This window comes from Acanthochromis polyacanthus, chromosome 14 (assembly GCF_021347895.1).
Source record: "Acanthochromis polyacanthus isolate Apoly-LR-REF ecotype Palm Island chromosome 14, KAUST_Apoly_ChrSc, whole genome shotgun sequence".
NCBI lineage: Eukaryota > Metazoa > Chordata > Actinopteri > Pomacentridae > Acanthochromis > Acanthochromis polyacanthus.
Genome location: NC_067126.1, coordinates 22171602 through 22195764, shown reverse-complemented (window position 1 = coordinate 22195764; position 24163 = coordinate 22171602). Strand labels below are relative to the sequence as shown.

Below are 24163 nucleotides of genomic sequence, written 5' to 3'. Positions count from 1 at the left end.
AGAGTGCTTAGCAACCATAAGCCCTAAGCGCATGCGCATTATTCATTAATGATGCACTGTGGGATTGCAGGATATTGACATAGCAACCAGGCGAGAGAGCTGCTGAAAATTTCAATTCCGAGTAGCTTCTGGCTTATCTTCCGAGTTAACAACACTTAGCTTTACTTTTCACTGCTGCCATGAATGCGGCAGTAGTAAAAAAGACCCAGGACACGCTGGGCAAAGTGATAAAGAAACCGCCTCTCACGGAGAAACTGCTAAGCAAGCCGCCGTTTCGGTACCTGCACGACATCTTCAGTGAGGTGAGACTCAACTCACGGTATAATAATGTTGGCAAGCTGACGTTCAGCTGGCGCCATGGGACTCTTTTAATCGTATTTATTAACAGGCTAACTCCAGCTGGAGTTGTGTCTTTTAAAAATGCAGTCATGGGAACCCGTTAGCTGGCTAACATTAGCATGACCCAAGCTAACAAAGTAAGTTAGCGAACATTAAGCAACATTTCTGCTCAAGGAAATTATCAGCCGTAGCACAAATGATGCTGGTGTTCAAGCAGTTAAACCACTCGTCCATTTCCAGCCAACCACTAGCGAACACCCTTTAGCAACTAGCCTAAATGTTATGTTGCCCATTAAGTTTATATCGTGGGTTAGCTAGTTAGCTAGCGATACCAACAGCGTCGTGTAGTTGCTAGGCACGATCAGAGCCAACACAAGGATCAACAAACCAATATGTCCTCTATTGGCTGAGAGCTTGCACCTGTTGGATAAGTTGGATAATTTCGTCTGCTCTGTCGAACCCGTCACGTTGAGTACACGGATGTTGTGAGCTGCGTTGTGCTGTAATTGCGAAACAGTGTTACTGATCTTGGATTCAGTTTGGGTTCTTCGTAGCAGCTTGAAAAACAAGTAACGGTGCACACATATGATAACGTTATACTTAGAAACTTTCTAGATTATTTTAGGAGGATCTGACTATAGTAGTCTATTGATGAACGTAGTAAAATGTCTGATTTCTTGGTAGCTAAGATCATTCACCACCCCACAGCTGCTACTCTCAGGTGAAGAGTACAGACCATGATACAGATATGGTACAGACATAATGATACAAAATTTATCTGAACAACACAAAACGACACAGGAAGGACTACATGAGCTCCATGGGAAATTCTGTTCTGTTGTGACTGATACATTAGTAACTTATTTTGATCGAATTTGTCAGTTTAAATATTTGTAATAATATGTCAAATCAAAGCCTGCCTTTTCTGAACTTGTTTTTCTCTCCTTTGACATGAGGTGTAAAGCAGAGTAAAATCTGTTTCACTGTTATAAACAGAGGTGAGATCTTATTCTCACTCTCCACCTGTTAGGTAGTCTTATGTTTCATTGTAAGTTCATGTATATTTGATAAAGGGAAGTGTGTTGGTATGCGTGACTCCTTTGCTCCGATTAGCACTGTGTCTGTGTCTGAATTCAGGAATTAAATTGGTGAAGCCACAATGTTATTTTCAAACTTTTGAACTTATTTTCAATCATAGTACTACTTTCAAGTTCAAAGTGTTAGAGCACTTCCACTACTACTACTACTACTACTACTACATGTATTGTAATTATATAAATAGATTTCAGAATTGTGAACTTATTTCACAGAGCTGATGCTTACATATGGGTGTAGTTTGCAATGTGTGTTTTTAGGTTTCAGGAATATGGAATAGTCAGTAGTAAAAACCATCTGACTTTACTGTTAAACCCTTTGTTCTCCCCACTTTTAGGTCATCAGGACCACTGGTTTTCTGAAAGGCTTGTATGAAGAGACTGAAATGAAGTCTGATAGTGTAAAGGTAAGGTGATCATTCCGTGTATGTTTGACTTTTTTTAACCTCTGGCCTTCTGCTGAACCAAGCTGGTGTCATTGTTGTTTAGTTCCATAATGTTCTCCCATTTTCATTTCCCTTTGTTAATGTGCTTTTTATGTCCTAAAAAGCAGCCTTGTTTATGAGATCACCTGTGCATTACATGGGACAGTCTGAGTGTCTGTGTGTGTGGAGGGGTAACTCTACACGCTGCCTGTATAACACCCTTTGAGTGAGAGGACCTGGCAGGACATGACTGAGAGGCTTTCTCAAGGTGTCACAACTCAAGTCTGCTGTTTGTGAACTGCTGCACTGACTCAGGCATGGTGTGGTGAAGCTGTGTGCATACATACTATAAATGTAACTATTGAGGGGGAAAACGCATACTAAACTTTAATTTGGGGATGCTTGTAAGCATATTTTTGTACGATTTGGCTGATGATTTTATGCAGTCAGGGATCCAGTTACTGTCAAAATCACAGTTATGGCTCTCTCTCTGTTCATTTAGACAGGGGTCTTGTTTTGTTAGCATGAGGTAACTATCCAGGGGCATTACCGAGATGACTGCTGATTGGCAAGACCTGCCTATCAGGACTGTAGATCTTATCTAGGAGGTACAAGTTGATTGATATGTCTACGCATGTATTGAGCAGAGGCATTTACAGTATCAAATGCTCTCTTAAACATGCTGCTATTTTCATAATCATAATCACGCAATGGTATTATAGAACAATATGTTAATGTGTGGTTAATTTGTTAAATATTTTGACATTCATATATCCTGATAATGATAGCTCATCAAGGACGATACAAGCCCTCTTAGAGATTGTTTTCAATTACAGAAAAGCTTAGAAATGATCACTGAATGTAGTCGTGCATTAGATAATAGAAAGATGCAAAAATACAAGGCCATGTAGGGTATTATACTATGAACTTTTTCATCTGTCAATTCTGTTTTAGCTAACATGTAGCATTTTTTTGTACCTAAGCATTACAACAGTAAAGCCTGTAGGAACAGACACGCCATTGGTAATCTTAGACACAATATTTTTGATAACTTACCTACTACTGTTTCTCGCCAATGCTTCAATTATGTATCTTATTACGTGCCTTGAAAGCTCCTGTGCAAGAGCGTGTTACTCAATAGGAATTTCATAAAGGGATTATCACTGAAAAGGCCATCCTATTATCAGATGTTACACAGAAGGGCCAGGTGCTTGCACCAGATACATGTCCTTATGTTGCACAGTTGGCAGGATTCTCACTTGCAGCAGGCTGACAGACTAGAGGTACTGCTTAGCCGGGTCATTAGTCTAGAATAAGGTCTGTTTTATTTACATGGATACAAGAAGGCAAGGATTTAACCAAGAGAGAGGTGGATACAGTCCTTGTTATATATCCAAATTTTTTCAGTTTGTCTTTCGCGCTGCCCCAAATGTTAGTCACTGGACCTTTGAGATGCATGATTTTACTTTGAATTGCTACATTTCATGTTCAGAACTATCCATTACACCATCCAGACATTTCAGTTACATTTATCATGTGTAGCAATTTAAGATTCACACCCTGCAAAGTAAAACATAGTTTGTTAATTTTAACAGCCTGGTCAAGAAAGGAGAGGAATAAGACTTAAGTGGTGGACACAGTTTGTGACTATTAGTCCAACTATAGTTAAAAATACAATGCAGTCTGTGTAGAATTTCAGCATTAAAAGACTAACTTGTGCTGAATTAACAAATGTGCATGTCTGGAGGGTTTATCTTTTGAAACGATGGTAGACAATAATCTCACTGAAATTCTTGACTTTCTCTCTTGTGCACTGACCTAATTACCAAAACATCTTTTTTCTTTCCAGGATAAGGAGTCTAAAATAGTCTTCCTTCAGAAAGCAATAGATGTGGTGATGCTGGTGAGTGGTGAACCCCTGGCAGCAAAGCCAGCACGCATCGTTGCCGGCCATGAGCCTGAGAAAACCAATGAGCTGCTGCAGGCCATCGCCAAGTGCTGCCTCAACAAGGTCCGTGTCAGTGGGAGGGTTCACACACCCGCTTAAAAGCCGATTTGAAAAAATTCACACACCAGTGTCTCCAGTTTATTTATTGTTTATGTTGTGTCTGTTACACTGGAGACCCAAAGTAAGTGATGGCGCTACATAAAAAGAAGTCTGTGTTATTTTTCACGTCAAAATAATATACTCTTGGGAAAACTGTCGAGCTGCCTCAGGGAAAACTTTGAAATATTTTAATCGAACCCCAGAGATTAAGTGTAAACAGATGAGCTGATGCCTGGGGGATAGTTGCTGTTCACACTGTATGTAAACTATTCTTGTCGATTTGAATGTATTCCTCTCAGCTTATGTAGTGTTGCTTTTATGTTTTGAAGGCATGTGGTTACAATTGCAAAACTATTTCTGAGTTTTCAGCTTGTATGAATCTCATTAAAACTTAACAACCTTGAGAATGCCATAAACGTAAGGTTAGCTCTGACTGAAGGCAATTTGAAGTCTGACAATGATTACGATGAGCAGGCGTAGTCAGGAAAGGCAGCTTAGCAGATACATCATCACTTAGTAATCTAACAAAATGGCAAAATGTAAATGTATTACTAAAGTTCTTCTCTCATCTTTACAGAGTTGATTTAAACACGAGACACTTGTGCTCCAACTGTGGCACATATTATATGCACGGCAGTTTTTTAGTGCTAGTTTATGACCTTTTGTCTTCCTCATTCCACATGGAGATCAGTTACCGGTAATCTCCAAACTGTCCCTTTTTAAAGGTTGCAGTTAGAATTTTGCTTAAGGACACTTTAGTAGAGGAATGCGCTTTGAGGCCAGTCTTTTACACATTTTTGTACCCTTCTTGTTAAATATCTCAGATTTTTGCTGCATGAGATGGCATTACTCTCTTGCTCTGCAGTTGTCCAGTGATGATGCAGTTAAGCGAGTGCTCGCAGGAGAAAAGGTGGACATCAAGACCAAAGCCAGCACCTCCAGGTCCCAGGACAAGGAGAACAGGGAGGGACGTGAACGCCATCCAGATAGAGAGGTGATAGTCTTCAGCCCACTAAAATTGCGCAATTTTAAATTCATATCACAATACTCAATCCTAGATGCACTGTAAAATGTTTTTTCTATGTTAAAATTTTACTTGCGGATGTGATGACTTTGCTCAAATAATCAGCGTTCCAACATGTTATTTTGGCTGTCAGTGAATCCTTATCCACTGTGTTGGTAAAAAAAAAAAAACAATTTCAGGAGAAGAAAAAGATTACAGAGCGCAGTGGCAGCCGCGACCAGAAGGACCCAGACCAGCCCAAAGAGCAGGAGAGTCGACGCAGAGATGGAGAGAAAGAACACCACCGTGACAGGGAGCGCGGCGACAAGCCCCACCGCACTGAACAGGACCACCACGCCAAAGACAGAGACAAAGACAAGAGTCGAGACCGAGAGCGAGACAAGGATAGAGACAAAGGACGAGTCAGGGACAGGGACAAGGAGAAGGACAGGGAACGAGAAAGGGAAAAAGACAAAGACAGAGAAAGGACAAGAGAGAGAGATTCTCACAGAGACCGAGAAAGAGACAAGGACAAACGAAGAGATCGAGAGAAAGAGAGACACAGAGATGCAGATGAAAGACACAAAAATGGAGAGAGTGGCAATAACAAGGTATGCCATCTAACCCCACTCACATATTCTCAGATAGTAATTCCTGGCAACACGGTGTATTTACATTCAGTGTGTGTGTTTGTGATCAGGCGAGAGTATCAGAGGAGCCACAGCAAAAACCCAGCCCTGAAGAGCCTAGCAAAACAGCCAAAACTGTGCCAGCAGTAAGTTTTAACTTTTCACAGATAACTGAAACATAATATAATATCTGTTTTTGTAACGATGATTCATTAAATTCAAGGAACAGAGTTGATTACTGATTTTCGAAAAATGTATCTTGACATTTTAGACAGGTTGAAAGAAATTCAAATGTATTTTTCCAATGTTGTGCCTTTTGTCCTTGCAAGGAACCAAACCCAGTTGAAGAGGTATTCATGCCTGCAGAAGTGATCCATAGAAAATAGTTTGTACATAGCTGACAATTTAATGCTTGAATATGGTGACCATTGCAATGGCCTTGGGGTGGCTAGATGCTTGATTAGGTGCTAGATTGAGCTATAGAGTAGAGCAGACATGAGGTCATGTTTGCTATTATTACCTGCATAACTGATATGTGTGATGACTGGGAGGATGATGTAATGCTGTGTTCTTTGCCTGTACAGCCCACAGAGGCAGTTGAGAACCAGGTAAGACTTTAATTAGTTGTAATGGTAGAGAGGGTAGCACTTTTTCATTTCACATACTGTTTCATCAAGGCTCTGTCAGTGCAATTACAGTCTACTCGAATTTTTTTCCTGTTCCTGTAACTGTTAGCTTGGGTCACTGTTGCAATGCAACACCTTTATCCAGTGTGCTCTGAGACTCATTAATGATGTAAGACTAATGTTTCACTTCATGAGTTAGCTGTACAACAACTAAGGTCACTAATGTGCTTGTTCAGATGTGGGATAACCATTTCAAAGATGAAATGTAGGTTTACTGGTGTGTAGTGAGGCCTTCAATTATGCATAAAACCAACCTGTTGTGTAACACAGAAGGGAGTTGGTTGCCCAACAAAATTAATTCACAATGGTCTCCATTTCTAACTTTGCTTTGTTGCTATTTGTGGCCGTTTCTTAGTAGTCAGTCTTACACCCCTTTGATACTGTGGCTGTTCTTGCCTCTCTAGTGCATTTCACGTTCAGTGGATTATTTTGCTTGACACCTATGGATATATTGAATGTCTGGTGCTTCCAGTGCTTAATCTGCCTATCACAGCAGTCATGTTGCATTCTGTCATTTTGCTCTTTCTAAAGGAAGCTGCCCTTGCTTGTTTGCTATGTGAGAATGTTTCACATATAAACTATGTGCTGTGTTTTTTTTTGTTTTTTTTTACAATGACACTTACTGACACATAGTGGTTGTATTTGTTTTAAATCCCAATTATTTTCTACTAACAACTGATTTCATATGTTTAACTGTTTATTTAAACCGTATATTTAACCATAGGTGCAGTCCCTCCTTGGTTTAAATATTTGTTAAGAAAATGACAGATAACACAAAGAGAGTTGTACTCAAGACGACATCAATGCATGTTGCTGCTCAGTGCTTGCCTTTCTGAAGATGTCTGCTTTCTTGTCTTTCCTCCGCTTACAGTCTGACAGTCCAGCTAGAATACCTCGGCCTTCATCTGCCAAAGGACAAAGGCGAAGACCCAAAATTGGGGGTCAAGGTAACACCTAGGCGTCACCTCATTCTACCCCCATCACGCTATTTCAATCGTCTGTTCTAATAAGTTCACACAGACGTTTAAAAATGCTCTTGGCTGCATTTTAATCATTAACAGAAGGGCTTTTTAGTACATCCAAATTGATTTTACAGTTGAAAGCCTTCCATTAACACTCCACTAATACAATCATTGACAAGTTCCCTGGGTGGGAGATGGGAGTGATTCAGTAAGATTACTGTTATGTTGGCAGAAGCAGTAAAGATTCATCTAACTGACATTAATTAAAACTTTTAAAGAAAGGCATTCTTTGTTAGATATATCAAAGATACACAGCCCATTGATTTATCTGTTTTTCTTAGTCCACATTTAACATGTCACATTGCTCTTTAGTGTTTTTTGTGTTTTGATTAGAGACTGCCCTAACAGTGCATTGTTTTTTTCCTAACAGATGAGTCTGATAGTGAGGGAGGTAAGTGTACTCCCTCTGTCTCTTTTATGTGTTCCCATGTGGGGATGATAATCATTAACATTTAACAGAACTGCTAATCTTACTCTTATTTTTAGAGAATAATTGAAACAAAGTAGCAACAGAATTAACATTGTTTTTTTTCTCTCTGTATTAAGAACATCCTCGTTCATTATTCACTTTTAGGTCAGGACTGAATGCAGGGAATTTTATTTGGCCATATTGTTTTATGTGCAGCATAGTTTTACTCAAGATAGCAGAGCACCCCACTGCCTACACCAGCATTTAGTGGAAGAAAATAAATCGAGGCATTTTGCAAATAGCAGAACTTTGTCGTCATTCTAAAACAAAGATTGTACGCTAAAATGTGCAATGTCAAAATAATAAATATAAAACTATTTTCTTAATGCCTTCAGTACCAGTAGCATAATCACAAATCCTGGAGTTTATTGGTCCTCTGGCATTCAATAATTTAGTTTCTGGACTTGTTTGATACTCTGCTTCTGTACCATGCAAATAAGAACATGTAATGTTTTTTTTTCTTTCAATGAACATGAGCTTTTCTCTTGTGGAAGCAGGAGTCAGCGTCTCAGGAGAATTGCACTTATCCTCATATGCATTTTGAGGATAGTTGTGATAAACTGCAGTGATCAAGATGGACTGTTTTAACACTGATCACGTCCACTAATAAACTAAACAACCTACACTTACTGATACCCACAACAAAATACTTGAGTCAATTTTCTAGTCTGCCTCAGGGTAAGGTGGCAATGAAATGTTCTCCCAAAATGTCAGAATGCTAATTTGGATTCAGGCCTTACACTGATCCAGACAGTCAGTCCAGTATGACTCACCTGAATGAGTCACTCAATTATTAAAATCTGTGATATTCATTGTTAAAGCATCTGAGCAAGTCAGTCTAGTTTATTTCTAATTCCTGGTATTAGATACACCGTTTAAATGAGCTTGACAGGTATGCATTAGCAGTGGTTCCTGACCCAACCTAAACTCACTCTGGTATGCAGTAGTATAGGAGGCATGTCTGGGGAAGAAGTTTCTTCTATTCAGTTCAGTTTCATTTTAGTTCCAATTCAGAACCTAAGTTATCTTAGGACATGTTACATAGCAAGGTCAAGACTATTATTTTATATATCCAATGAATCCCTTTAACCAAGCACTTGGCTGCAGGGGATGAAGACGTGCAGAAATAAACCAAAGGCTGTAATGGTTTGTAGAGAACAATGTTTGCTCATTTATCAAAAGCAAGTGGAGCCACCAAGGTAACAACAATGGCATTGTAAGGGGATATTCAATCTGGGGGTAAAAAAGCTGCCTCCCTACTCAGATTTGAAAGACTATTGAAATGAAGATTCTTTGACAGGCACGCCACCAGAATTTTATCATAGAGGTGGCTAGATGGGGCCACTGAAAATCTTATGCTGTTGCAATATACAGCTTAGTGAAACATTGTGTACACATAAGAGTGAAGAAACACACTGATATACTTTGGTTTCATACTTTACAATGACAGTTTCCAATTATCTGATTTGCATAGACTAATCCAGGAACAGTTCACTTTTAGGTTATTTGGGTTATTTAGGTGACCCTCGCTCAAAATAGTCCAGGAGAAGAGATACTGCAAAGTATTAGAGGGGGGAAAGTTTACCTATGATCAAGAAATCCATGAATTATTTACAATTTCTTTGCTTAAAATTCTGCAAGTGTGTTGATAGTTTATCAATCCACAGCAATTGATGGTGCCATAAACTGTGTATTCATTGTACTCTACCTTTTGGCTCCATTTCATGAATAATTTATGATTTATAGTAAATAATTAACTTGCCACTGTCTGGTGTTGTGTATAAATGCACACAGCTCTGTCTTTCTTTGGAGACACTCATGTGGATCCTGCTGCTGTCAACTGCAGGCATTTATTAGTCAGAGGAAAGAGTCTTACAAACAGCTGGAAGCAACAAGCTAAACCTTAGCTTCTGTTGAGACCTTTGTGTGCTGCTACAGTCATCTAATTCTGTTTTCAATGCACTCAGACACAATAGTTGCATTCACTGAAACTTGGACGTCAAAGTTTCACCCTCTTCCTTTGAGTCACCTCTGTTCTTTGGTTGGACATAAAAAAAAAAAAAAAATTCCTACCACATGGCTTATTGTAGTTGGGTATGGTCAGATATGTGTTCCATTGCATCTGCAACCACATTCAGTGATGTTGTCATAGGATCTTTAAGTTACTTGTACATTACTCCATTCAGGAGAGGAATTAAGCTGTTGGAGGTCTACAAAAACAAGATTTCCAGTTGGCGTGAACATTTATAGCACATGAAGGATTATAGGTAGTTTTATTTTGGAGCAGTCACTACTGGAGCACATCCTCAAGCAGAAAATGTATCTGAGAAGATAGTGGGAATTATATAACATAAAACAATTTTGCATTTTCAGAATGGTACCATTCAAGAAAGAGAGGAGCATATTGGTCCATACTTGTTCAAGCAGTGTTTTGCTAAGGATAGGTGTGATCTTTGCTCCATAATGTGACGAGAATCACGCGGGATTGTTTTTTAATTCACAGATGGAGATGCTCAGTTAGCTCACAGACCTGTCCCCCAGGAAAATGGAGACGCTGGAGGATCCTCAGCGCCATCTGACGTGACCTCCAGGTCTGTCAACACTAAACCATATATAATAATGTGGTTAGTTTTGCTTTTGAAAGGTTGCCCAGGGCTCGATCCAAGATCAGTTAAAGTAAATTTCAGTTTGGATAATCAAGAAAGTTCTGCTTTTCAAAGGACTAATCTGTTGTGATTGGTTGGTCGGGCAGCTGCGATACTGCGGCTGTTACCAATATTGGGAATATTGTCCAGAACAACAATTATCCTCCTGAAATCTGAATGACTCAGGGTGGCTGTCACAAAGTAGACATTTGGCAAATCTCAGAGAGCTGTTAACGCTTTTTTTTTTTTTTTGCTTTCGACAGCAGCAAACGAATAGCACGGCCAAGCAGTGCTCGCCCAGCACCTCCTCGAGTGAAGAGACAAGAAAGCTACAGTGATGTGACCCCAGCTGAGAGGTGACTTCATCATTTATATTGACTAATGTTGCATTTACACTATCCATGACTAGAGATTCCTCTGCTTTGTGAAATAATTAGTCTTGTCTCGTCTCTGCTAGTTGTATGCATTGATTACTATTGATCAAACCAGACAGAGTAAATTCAATGGATGAAAGCAGTGTTTGGAAGAGTTCTAAGGGGCAAAATATTCCTCAGGATGTCCTGCGTTTTGTGTACATACAAATTTATTATCCACAAGGAGATCCCTTCACTGAAGAGGTCAAGAGTTCGAGGTTTTCCTCCAAGGTGTCGCCCACCTCTGTCTGCAAAATACAATTTCAGCTCAGGCTCTGTGTTTGTATTTTAGGCTATCTAGTGCCAAGCCCTCAGCACCTGTCATCCTGGATGGGAAGAGGCTGTCTGAGGATGAGGAGGATGAAGATGAGCAATTTCTTGTGGAGGAGACAGTCCCTCCACCCTCAGAAGCTCCAGAAATAGAGGTGGTAAGTGACTTGACCAGTGAGCTCACAGAAAAACATAAGGCTGAAATAGTTACATATGTATTTGTCTCCGTTATAGGATCCTGCACAGGTACTGGACACTGAAGAGAAACACGGTACATTTCTTTATTTTCATTATTTTATATTCTTATCAAGTGTTTTCTTGAAAAGCTCCATAAAGCCACAACTTCTCCTAATTCTTGCCCTTGCTGAAATGGTGAATGACTTAGTTGTTTGTGGAAATAATTATTTCACTTTCCTTCTCACTTTTTCTCCTGCTGTAGGTGGTCTTGTGAAAAAGATCCTTGAGACCAAGAAAGACTATGAGTTGTCACCATCCTCTCCCAAATCTAAAGAACAGGTATGTGTTGTCTCTAGTATTTCGTTTTGTCTCCACTAGAGGGCACAATCACCCTAGTTCTGTCCAAATGATCGGTATCAGTGACTTGGAGCCCAATTTAAACATCTCCACCACTTCTATCAGCAGTTCTTTTTGGAAGGTTTGCTCCTAGGGAACACATTTTGACCGCACAGAACCGCCAGTGCAGCTCTGGTTATTATCAAAAGAAAGATATAAACAAATGGAATGGGGAGGTGTAATTGCACTGCCTGAAAACCACAAAAATGTTCCCCTCCAGTGAAGCTGACGGGCTAATAATCAGACAAGCAAGTATGGCCCTTAACAGTACACACACAATTGATACACACATCAAGATGTCTGGAGCAAAATGAGCGTGTTTTCTTTGGTTGCTCAATATTTTAGGTATGCTTAATTTATTTTGGTTACAGTCTCTGTTCTGTGCACAGTTAAAAGGCATCTGCCATCTTGGGGACCAGCTCTTGATCTTGTTTTCTATTCAGACTTTTACCAGTGGGAGTCAGGCATACCAGTAACATTTCTTTTCCCCTCCCATCTCCTTTTTGATTTAGACATCATAGACTATTTTTTGAGGTTACATGTTCCCGCTTTTGCTCATGGATTCCCTCCTGTCCGCCTGTTTATCAGCCAGAGAGAGCGGTCTTTCATCAATATTTGGGGTATGAAACAGTGTGAAGCTTACAGTTTGGTCTGCACTCCGTGGTGTGAGGTGGTGTATGCTGTCTGCTTTGGGTGGTCCGCTTCACCGAAGCATACTCTCCCTGCATCCCTTCCTAGCTGACCACCCTGACTCTGATTGATGCACTGTTTTGGAATGTCACTCAAGCAGAAAGGTCCCCGATCTATCTCCTCCTAGCTGCGGCCTGAGACATCATCCCTCATAACTCACACCTGAAGTTGTCGTAGCTTAACCAGAAGTAAACTGAAATAGCTTAGCAGGAGTCTGTAGGCCCAGCATTTAACAAACTTTGTGTGTTAAATATAGTCACAGATATTCACAGGCAAACCATCCAAAACAGCAGAGCTCTTAGTGCAACCTGAGCATAGCCTTGCAGAGTTTATCCTAATTTTCTTAATGCAGCCTCCTCCATTTTCACGGGCTCCCGACCCTCATTTCAAAGCATCCTGTACGATCTGCAGGGCCAGTTAAGTGCAGGTATGTCTGCAAATAGGAACTGTGAACTGTTCAGTCCACCCTTCCATCATTATTGGCCTTGCCTCGTCAGCTGTATAAAGAACTATAATGACTTCCTTCCTGACATGAAAGGATGTAGAGGGCAGCTTAATGGAGTGTTTTTTTAATAATTTTTCTTTTATTGTAATCATGGTAAAACACGCAGTGACAAAAATGTAAATATTGAGCTTCCTCATTCTATGTGGTTTGCATGGGTTGAAATTACAGCTGTTGCAATTCATTTTTTTATGCTAGTGTTCATCAGAACAGATACTGACTAACTCACAATCCCTTCTGATGAAGGAACGAGGACAAACATGCTGGCCTGTGTAACTTTTCACATATTTTATGGAGATTAAGGTTTTATTTAATCCCAATTGTAATTTCTGTCCGTTCATGAATTGTGCTCTTGCAGTACAGATGGAAATAAAGGGAACTCTTAAACAGTCAAGTGACTGTACTTTGCTGTGATCCACTGGTGTGTGTGTATTTGCTGTATATTTATGAGGATGACCTTCCTCATGACCCGCCGGCGGCTTTGTATATTATTCCAAGATACTGCTCTTTTTATTTAGACAGAATCTGCCCCTTGCAACAGCTGCGTTTTCATAAGAATTTTTGTGTACTCCTTTCCCCCATTTCTTTACCCCCATCAAATTAGCCTTGATGAAGGTTTGTAATGTATAAATAAACCCTGTGGCATACAAATGGATGGCTGTTGAGTGAGAGTCATGGAGGAGAAGGTTCAGAATACTCTCTGCAGAATTGTCAAGAAAATAAATACTACTCTCTGCAGACCTCTGTGTCTTCATAAACATCCAGCGTTTTTTTTTTTTTTTCTTTTTTGTGGAAACATAAGGAAATGACCCTGTGGCATACCATTAGTCGGATTACTTTTGTAGCCGTCAGATTGACTTGTTGGAAGAATTTTGTTGGGTTTCTGAGTACTTACCTGAAGGCCGCAAACATTTGTTTTTTGACCACATCACAATCTCAACAACATATTGCATACCTTAAAACCTTTCAAAACTACCATTCCTCTCTATGACAACATTTTAAAGATTAAGGACCCTTTTGAAATACAGTTTCCTTTTTATTTTACTGCAGTATAGCCTGTGGTCCCTTGAAAGTTTCCTTTTAGTTCACCCCATACCCCAGGGTGGCGATCTCCCTTGTCTTCCCAAGGGGCTACAGTGACCTTATAACAACATCCTGTAACCTCATCGCTTTTCTCCTCACCTCACTGACTCCAAGCTATTTTTATGATCTAGCAAGACTTTTGAATAGCACTTCATGCAAAATCACAAGGAAACCCTTAAACAATGTCCAGAACCAGTTCTCATCCTATGCTTACTCTCCAGCTCACTTCTCAGTCATTCTGCAGAAGCACACAGTAAAAACCTTCATGATCTCCAAAGGGAGATCAGAGGCCTGCACTACGAAGCAGGATTTGTGAGGTAACTTTAGGTTTACCCTTTAGATTTCAGTAATAGTGAGAAAGTCATTGAAGAGGGCAGGAGTTTTCAGAGCTGCAAGCATTTTCCAAGTAATTTCAATGTCCTATATGTCTTTGTGTTGCAGTATTATTCTGAGGCAGGCTGGTTTGTGCTTGTTGGTCTTATAAGATTTGCAGTTGGCCTCCTTACTGGTTTGAGCTTTTTTTTTTTTTTTTTTAATGTTTGTTCCTTACTTGATTCCAAGATTGTTTCACATGATCAGGTTTTCAGCTAAAAGAGTAAGACTAAAATTGTCTTTCATTTAAGCAATACATTAACAAAATTGAAAATACTATATGATGATGGTCAGATCTCTTCCTGTCTTATATTGGGCAGTGATATTGATAAGCCTGTTAATGTATGCATTCACACAGCTAGCTTTTTTGCCTGTTTCCCCACTGACTTTGACTGTAGCAACTGTGAATGTATTAGTTATATTTTAATTTCCTCATATTGGTTTAGGATTGGCTTTCTCCAGGTACTTTGGCTTTCTTCCACAGTTCAAAAACATGCTGAGGTTAGGTGATTCAAAATTGTCCATTGCTGTGAATGTGAGTGTGATTGTAGCCCTGTGATAGACTGGTGACCTGTCCAGAGGGTTCCCTGCCTTCACTCTAAGTCAGTATAGACTCCAGCCCCCCCTCGACCCTAATGAGGATTAAGCAGTGTATAGACGATGGATGGATGGATGGATGGATGGATGGATGGATGGATGGATGGTTGGTTTAGGATTATAGTTTGTTCTTCTTGTATGAAATATGGCTCTTAACCTGTCCATGTTTGACATTGGTTATCTGGTGCCAGCACCTGCCATTTTAGGTTCAGAAAGTCTGGGTTGACTTTACAAACTGATAACCAGCGTCATGTCACTGCTTAGCCTGCCTGTGGTTATTAGGTTTAATGAAGCTAAATAACAAAAAGATATCCTGAGTATGCAAACTAGCTTCATAGTACAGGCCCCACTACCCAGGAGAATTTTCCCCAGAAGCTCTGAAATTGTCATATATGGTCGTCAATTATCTACGACTTCCTTACAAAGCTTCTTTTATTTCTGAATTGTATTGGTGATGATCTGAATTACTTCCCTTGAATTCATAAAGATTCTTCAGCATTTGAGCTTGCTGTGTCACAGCTTACTATAGCCACCTTCATTTATATTTAATTCGACTCAACTTGATTGTGGGCGTTGCAGAAATGCTTTTACATTTGCTTCCAATCTTTTTTGACCAGATTTAATCAGATAAATCAACAGTAATGAATGAGGTTACAGGAAACAGGTTTACCGTCTTTGTAAGAAAAGCTGATCACTTGCCTTCAACTGGACAGCTAGTGTCTAAATCATTGTTTTCCCAGTTAATGACACCCCAAAGGTTTCTATGGCTCTGACAGGTTCTGTGCTTGCATGCCATTTGTCTTGTCAGAAGGTATTTTGAAGAATGTTTTTCTCTAGAAAATCCCCACAAGCAGTCCATAAATCACATTTTTGCACGCATTTCCTAATTAAGCTGATTAGGCATGTGATGACTGGGTGAATTTCACACTGAACTGTATGCTGTAGAGTTAAAGTATATTTTCATTCTCTGGAACCTCCTTTGAAGGCAACCTAAGCACTGAGTTCATAGTTAAAGTAAAGAATTCACGCCTACAAGCAGTTTGCTGTCAAACATCAAATAAAAGGCTGATGAAACAAGATAATATTTCGCATTATAGAGATATGTCCATATGTAGGAAAATCTTTTACTCATTAACTCAGACTTCAGTCTTAGCTTCTTTCTCTTATTAATCCATTTCCACTCTTCTAGCAGCAGCCAAAGCTGTGTCTTCCCCAGTTCCTGAGGCTTTCATCGCTGTCTAAGATAATGGGAAAACCTGTCCCCCTCCCTCCTCTCTCACCCCCCACTCCTCTGTGGTCACCACGTCTAAATATTGTTCTGTGATCTGGGTGAGAAAAAGGAAAACTAGGAGCACACAGGTCCCGTAGACCCTGACAGAGACCTCCATAAAGCTGTGATTTATATCTGCCCAGGCAGAGTGCACATGAACAAGGGGTCATGTTTTCACGCCAAGTTTTTTATTTTCCAACAGAGAAGGAGTAGGAGGGGGCTGAGGTAGCAAGGGGACGGCAAATAGAAAGAAGCCATGGGTTCTGTCTGGGCTATGCAGACTAAACCGCAGCCAGGCAGGCCGAATGAGCCATAGAGTATTTGTCTAGCTGCAGGGTTCATGACGCCCAGTGGAAAGCCACCCACCTTGCTGAGGGACCACGGGGCCAAGGCATTTCAACCTTCACACTCTCGAGCCACTACAAACGGGGAACAGACTGAGGCTGTCAGAAATTTGTGCTTACTTCCTGACAAGAAATGGTGGTAAACACTGATGTTTGATGTCATTCCTGCAGTGTGGTCTTGTCTAGTCAAGCTACCTTTCCAAATTACTAATTACTTGGCTCTTTGTGGTTTGTTTAAAGAGATGGCTTGATAAGACAAATGCTGTATGCGCCAGCTATGCCAAGCATATGCGGCCTGCTACCCGAGCGGGCTCTGTGACAGATTGTGTGTTTTTAAGAGGAAGCTGTCATTTAGTTTACACTCTGTTGCGAGTACGAATTGTGCTGCTTCGTGAAGGCAGGTGCTCCGGTCTGTGGAGCCAAATAGTATAATTTGGGCCCAGAGTTGAACTTGAAAGGAGGCATAAGTGTAGTAGTTGTTACTCAATACTGTAGTAAAATAACCCCACTGCCACAGCCTGTTACTAAAATAAACAAGACTTAAAGACCAAGATTGCGGGTGGGGGTGATGTGTGTTCGCTGTATGCTTTGACTGATCCTCTGGTTGGTGTTTGTAGGTGTGTGTGTGTGGCTTTAGGGTTGCAATACTGAGTGCTTTCACCGTCACACGCGCAGGCCTTGCGAAGCCCAGCTGAGCAAACATCCTTGGGTTTGCTCCTTGCCAAGGGAGGTCCTTCCCTGATACCTTCCCCTCCTTTTTGTCATCAAGGGACTGAATGTAATTGGGATATAGCGAACCCCCTTCAGCCGCACACCATAAACTGAAAGCCTTCACCAGCCATCCTGCCAGTCCCCCTACTTTGGCCAACACAATTCAGCAGCATGTTTGATCTTTATATATACAGCTAGGTTGGTAGAATTCCTGCCTAACATTTTTAGCCTTGAAATCCTAAACCACTAAATGCAGCCTTGCTCTGGTTCTGGGCATTTGAGACTTTGCTGGAAAAGGTGGAATTCCTAAAGAGAGTTTATTATGTTTTGGTCTAGGGACGCTCAAGTGATTTTTGTGTGTGTTTTATGTGTTCTTACAGCTGTTTGATATAGTGCAGAGTGCTAAATCATGCGGATCATATAAAAACTTACTTTCTTTACTTGTTATGACTTTGTTCTTGAACCTGTTCATGAAATTCTGCAAGTTCCCTTTAATCATTCCTCAAATAGCAACATGCACACTCACAGAATGCAATGTTTGCCTGCTTTGACGGTTCAATCGTCATGCAACCTTCACTTTCAGAACTTGGTGTCTGAAGGAGCGCGGAAGAAGGAGCGGGACATGGTAACGAGGGAGATTGAGCGGCTTCGCTCGTCCATTCAGATGGTGTGCCGAAGTTCCCTACCTTTAGGTAAGATCATGGACTACATCCAGGAAGACATGGATGCCATGCAGGCTGAACTGCACACCTGGCGGAAAGAGAACAAGGAGCACGCTCAGGCCCTGCTGCAGGAGCAGAGGTGGGATTGACATACACAGCATGCATTCAGCTTTGTGTTGCTCAATACAGTTTACCCAGTATCCAACACTAGTTCATATACAGACTCGTCTTTTTATGCCAGAGTGAATTTTTTTTTTCCAGTCACCTAATATTCAGTACTTCCAAGATACTCTACCATTTAAAAGTTTGGGGTCAAACAGTTTCATGTTTTCCATGAAAATGCACACTTTTATTCATGTGCTTACATAATCGCCAAGGGTTTTCTACTCATCATTTAGCCTTTCAAAACCATTAGCTAACACAATGTAGCATTAGAACACAGGAGTGATGGTTGCTGGAAATGTTCCTCTGTACCCCTATGTAGATATTCCATTAAAAAATAACTGTTTACAGCTAGAATAGCCATTGACCACATGAACAATTATTAGACTGTATTTCTGATTAATGTTATTTTCACTGAAAAAAGAGATTCCCTTTCAAAAATGAGGACATTTCTAAGTGACCCCGAACTTTTCAACAGTAGTGTATATGGACATATACACACGTGGACAAAATTGTTGGTACCCCTCAGTTAAAGAAGGAAAAACCCACAATTCTCACTGAAATCACTTGAAACTCACAAAAGTAACAATAAATAAAAATTTATTGAAAATTAAATAATCAAAAACAGCCATTAATTTTGAATTGTTGATTAACATAATTATTTAAAAAAACAAACTAATGAAACAGGTCTGGACAAAAATGATGGTACCTCTATAAAAGATTGAAAACTATTTGACCAGAGTGACATGATTAACTCAGGTGTGTCATTTAATTGACATCACAGGTGTTTCCAAACTCATAATCAGTCAGTCTGCCTATTTAAAGGGAGACAAGTAGTCACCCTGCTGTTTGGTGAAAAGGTGTGTACCACACTGAACATGGACAACAGAAAGCGAAGGAGAGAATTGTCCCAGGACATCCGAAAAAAAATTATAGACAAACATCTTAAAGGTAAAGGCTATAAGACCATCTCTAAACAGCTTGAAGTTCCTGTGACAACAGTGGCTCATATTATTCAGAAGTTCAAGACCCACGGGACAGTAGCCAACCTCCCTGGACGTGGCCGCAAGAGGAAAATTGATGACAAATTGAAGAGACGGATCGTTCGAATTGTATCCAAAGAGCCCAGAGCAACCTCCAAAGAAATTAAAGGTGAACTCCAAGGCCAAGGTACATCAGTGTCAGATCGCACCATTCGTCGTTGTTTGAGCCAAAGTGGACTTCATGGGAGACGACCAAGGAGAACACCACTGCTGAAAAAAACTCATAAAAAAGCGAGACTGGAATTTGCAAAAATGCATGTTGACAAGCCACAAAGCTTCTGGGAGAATGTCCTTTGGACAGATGAGACCAAACTGGAGCTTTTTGGTAAGGCACATCAACTCTATGTTCATAGACTCAAAAACCAAGCATACGAAGAAAAGAACACTGTCCCTACGGTGAAACATGGAGGAGGCTCAGTAATGTTTTGGGGCTGCTTTGCTGCATCTGGCACAGGGTGTCTTGAAAGTGTGCAAGGTACGATGAAATCTGAAGACTATCATGGCATTCTGGAGAGAAATGTGCTGCCTAGTGTCAGAAAGCTTGGTCTCAGTCGCAGGTCATGGGTCTTCCAACAGGACAACGATCCAAAACACACAGCCAAAAACACCCAAGAATGGCTGAGAGAAAAGCGTTGGACTATTCTAAAGTGGCCTTCTATGAGCCCAGATCTGAATCCCATTGAACATATGTGGAAGGAGCTGAAACATGCCATTTGGAGAAGACACCCATCAAACCTGAGACAACTGGAGCTGTTTGCTGATGAGGAGTGGGCCAAAATACCTGTTGACAGCTGCAGAACGCTCATTGACAAATACAGAAATCGTTTAATTGCAGTGATTGCCTCAAAAGGTTGTGCAACAAAATATTAAGTTATGGGTACCATCATTTTTGTCCAGCCCTATTTCATTAGTTTGTTTTTTTAAATAATTATGTTAATCAACAATTCAAAAGTGATGGCTGATTTTGATTATTTAATTTTCAATAAATTTTTATTTATTGTTACTTTTGTGAGTTTCAAGTGATTTCAGTGAGAATTGTGGGTTTTTCCTTCTTTAACTGAGGGGTACCAACAATTTTGTCCACGTGTGTATGTTGCCTTGCTGTTTTGAAAGACAGAAATATAAACACTTCACATGCATTTCTTCACATGTCAATCTTAAACCTTTTTCTCTCTTAGAAGCTGATGCGTTAATGTAATCACTGCTATACTTATCTTGAATTCAAAGTGGTAAACAACTCTGACAGCTCTTTCAGCATGAGAACCTATCAGTAACAACTCTGTTATTCTGGACAGTTTCTCTAGTTGTTTTTATGTAATTTGTTGTAATTAGTGTGTGTGCTTGCTTGTCTATTCTGTAGAGCGACAGACCATGCAGTGGAGCCTCTTAAAGCAGAACTAGCTGAGCTGGAGCAGCTCATCAAAGACCAGCAAGACAAGATTTGTGCTGTCAGGTCCAACATACTGAAGAATGAAGAGAAGATCCAAAAGATGGTGACAGGAATCAACTTTTCATCCCGAACCTGAATGGCAAACAAGGTCTTCAAAGAAAAAAACTCAAAAAAATGCACTAAATATTTAGGCATTTGCAGTTTCTAATACAGAATATTGGCAAGGCCTGTTGTCATGGAGATGATGTGGGATGGGACCAAACACTGCACTTTTAGGTTTTCCTGTCAGAACAGGAGATGGACCCACATGTTCTCCTGCATATCAAGGGCGGGAAATATCGGTAAGATATCGGTAAATGAAACAGCCACTCAGTGGTTGAGAGGTCTGACACAAGTCAAGAATACTTGGATGATGGCTTTGAAAAAAACAATGGTGATGTTGGAGATGTACCAGCTGATAAAGCTGACGGATGAATGAATAAAATCATCTTCCTTGGCCCTTGTTCTGTAACGGTGCCTTTCAGGAATGAGCCAGAGCCCAGCTCATGATCTGGATATTAGATAGTTGTGTTTGATGCTTGGTTAGCTACATATTCAGCGACGATTAGACCACATTTAAAATGTGTTTTCTTGGTGTCTTAATCACCAAGTAACAATGCAGTTTTTTAGGTTGTGACACAACCAGCAGTGTTTCCTTGTGGTGAGAACTGAGAACTTGTAAAAGTACTGAGTCATAAGCAGTCTTGCTTTCTGATACTGCTAGTTTTCCATGATGCTAATTGCACCTGATATAATGCTGTTGGACACAACAACAATTAAACAAACTCATGACATGTTCAGCTGATTGAAAACAAGAGAAAAGTTAAAATACATTTTCTGCATCTTTGCTACCGAAAACTAGGATTTAACTGAAGGATCCTGGGGGCCTAATCGACTGAAATGTATGTTACATGACTGTGGTGTCTTGGTTTAAATTTGTCTTAGAACTTTTGCTTTCACATGCTGATCTTTCCTCCTTCACAGTTAGTGTTTGTTACATTATTCACTCTTCCACTTTTTAAGCACTGCTGCACTTTGAGAAACATGATTACAGGAGGTTTTTCTTTTTTAGAAAATGCTTTTTCGCAACTAAACTGCTAGGATTCTTCCTTCTCTCTCCTATGCCTAGCTTTCAGAAATATAATAGACACACTAATTTTATGTACTTTCAGGGAAACCATTCAAACATATATTCTCCTTACAGTGAGCATGCAGGAAGCCACCATCTTGGACACCCTTCTTATCTATTTGTACTGTAGAATTTTCTAAACTGTTCCTGTTTTAGGACAGAGGCAACGTTTGGTCAGATGTGACTTTGTGAACGTTCTATATAAATTCCAAAAAATATAAGACAATATTTTGCTATCTCATTTTGCTGTCTAAAAGAAATGTACTTTACACATGTAGCTAGTACTAAAACATGAAGCAATACCAGACTGATAATTATAGTAGGAGACATGAGAATGAAGGTAGCCGCTTACAAATGTTTCCTCAAGTTTCCCGGAGTGTAGATATGTCATTGTATTCCAGGGGTAAATTAAATACAAATGTTTCCTGGCATAGTGGCCTATCACACGCTGAATGATGAAGATGCAGTTACCACATTTAAGTTATGTCATTTTACACTGTCCTTGACACTTGTACACTTGCAGTTGGTTTTAGTGAACACTTGCCTCCCAGAAGACTTGGACTGACAGCATTTACAGAAAACTTGTTTTTTTGTTTTTAAAGTGACACTTGCTGTGAATGCCTGGTTAGACTGGTGAATGTAATCTATTATTTTACTCAGATTTTTTTCCGTAGAAACCAGTGATTGCAGTTATAACAGAGCAAGTTCAATGCTTTCATGTGTGAATGTGATGACCATACATGCTTCACCTTGACTGCTTTATCTTTTCTACCATAGATTATACCATCAATTTTTTTTCTGCCCAGACTGGGGTTTCCAATCCCACTGCATTGTCAGACCATTGGCTTACTAAAGGTTCAATTGATGCAACATCCATGCTAAGAACATGAATACATTCTCTGATGCTACTGATATCATAGCCTGGTCTAATTGAAGAATTGTGTGGGCAGTATAAACCCTGCACGTTTCTGAAATTGTTTGTACGGCAGAAATGTTTAGCTTCTAAAAGGCAAATTTTGTGAGTTTAGACGCATTCATGGACGTTAATGGCTTTAAGAAAAACTATTTTTACTAATGTCTTAAAAAAAAAGGAGCACAGTGCTGTAAGAGCTATTTATTATAGGGATTCAGTATTCAACACATACTATCATTTATTCTAATTTTACTCCATTTTCATAGCAGTATTCTGTTAGTCAAACATCATTTGGAAATCGTAATCGACTGAAAAATGCCATTTCAAAAGCAAAACTGGAAAAGTGAAAACCTGCATGCTCATATGTTGAAAAGGGCCGTTTAAACTGTACATTATTTGTATCATATCCTCAGTTTGTCTTTAAACTGTATATTTTGTATATGTGAAGACTGTATCATAGTCCAAATAATTATATAATTTTGTAGTGGAGTGAAATAAATGGTTACATTTCAATAAACATTTGTCTCTGCTTTATGTTTTTAACAGTTGGGAGCAGTGACTTGTTGAGTAAAGAGAAAAGTACAGACTTCAAGTTAAGTTCGCCTTAAAATTGGCAATTTAATGAGAGGTCTTTATTGCTCAAGTTACATTATAAGTGAAATGATAATAACCCTGGTTTGTAATTTTTCATGTGAGACTCATGTGAAGTCCTCGTGGTGAATGGCCACGCTTTCAAGGAGGCTTTCTTCTCTTGAAGCTTTGCCCGACATAACTGAAGTAAAACAATTTTTTGAAGAACCTCAACTAGCACGAGCAGCAACTTTTCTCTGGCAGGCCATGAAACAGCTGCAACACACAAAACATCTAACGATGATTAAGCAAGATTTGAACGGAACATTTGTGATGCGAATTGGAGATTTAGCTGAAGGCCCCTCGCAGAAGGCATGACACCTGCTTTCAGCAAATACACTGGACCCAGTCTCAACAGGTGGATTAAAAAAAAAAGACTTCAGCACAATCTAAAGAAAAGAAGGCTCAACTGTCCATCTGCGTTTCCCTTTTAACAGCAGGGCTCCACAAAGCAGAAGACATGACTGCCGCTTTAGTGGTAAACTGCTGATTATAGCCTTTGAATTTCACAATGGTTTGTGCTGCTAATGAGTGACCGAACCTTTTACTTTCACGGTCTGCAGTTTCCCACTAATCCTCAAGTGAGGTCAAACTAAGAGGCCCAATCACTTTTGCGACTTTAATCCTGAGATTTAACTGCGCCGCTCTAAATGATTGTTAAATGGTTATTGTTCAGTGTGTTTCACTCAGTGGGCGAACCTGTGCATTGTGTTTCCTGGTCTTGTCATATTATGGGCTACGGTGAGCTACTGTCAAAATCGATAGACTCGCTTAACTTGAATCCTTCAACAATGCATTTCTTTTCTACCACAAACAGCCTTTTAAGTACTGAGCTCAAAGCCTGTGAGCAAAATGTCCACTTATGGGGACACATGTCTCTGTTGACCTGTCATTTATTTTTAGAGCACCACCAGGATCTCAGTGTCTGTCATCAGGCAGCGCAGAGCCATGCCTGCATGCCTCCCTGGTGTATGTTACCCACCCAAAAACTACTCAGCACGCACCGATAGT

At 40.0% G+C, this 24163-nt stretch overlaps 1 protein-coding gene across 4 annotated transcripts; it reads left to right on the top strand.

Annotated features, from left to right (window-relative positions):
• The first annotated feature begins 31 nt into the window (after nucleotides 1-31).
• On the top strand, nucleotides 32-23039 carry traf3ip1 (TNF receptor-associated factor 3 interacting protein 1). 4 transcript variants are annotated; one of them, XM_022216797.2, is made up of 16 exons: nucleotides 32-302; nucleotides 1772-1840; nucleotides 3708-3869; nucleotides 4771-4899; nucleotides 5109-5519; nucleotides 5609-5683; nucleotides 6122-6145; nucleotides 7095-7170; nucleotides 7616-7636; nucleotides 10218-10305; nucleotides 10626-10715; nucleotides 11065-11200; nucleotides 11277-11313; nucleotides 11482-11558; nucleotides 17768-17985; nucleotides 20412-23039. In XM_022216797.2, exons 1-16 carry the CDS (start codon nucleotides 180-182, stop codon nucleotides 20575-20577), a joined length of 1902 nt encoding a protein of 633 aa, XP_022072489.2. In that variant the 5' UTR covers nucleotides 32-179; the 3' UTR covers nucleotides 20578-23039. The 4 variants fall into 4 exon arrangements, with proteins under 4 accessions (XP_022072489.2, XP_022072487.2, XP_022072490.2 ...); XM_022216795.2 differs by having other exon boundaries at nucleotides 10623-10715; XM_051958660.1 differs by lacking the exon at nucleotides 32-302 and adding an exon at nucleotides 1319-1337 and having other exon boundaries at nucleotides 10623-10715.
• The last annotated feature ends 1124 nt before the right edge of the window (nucleotides 23040-24163 follow it).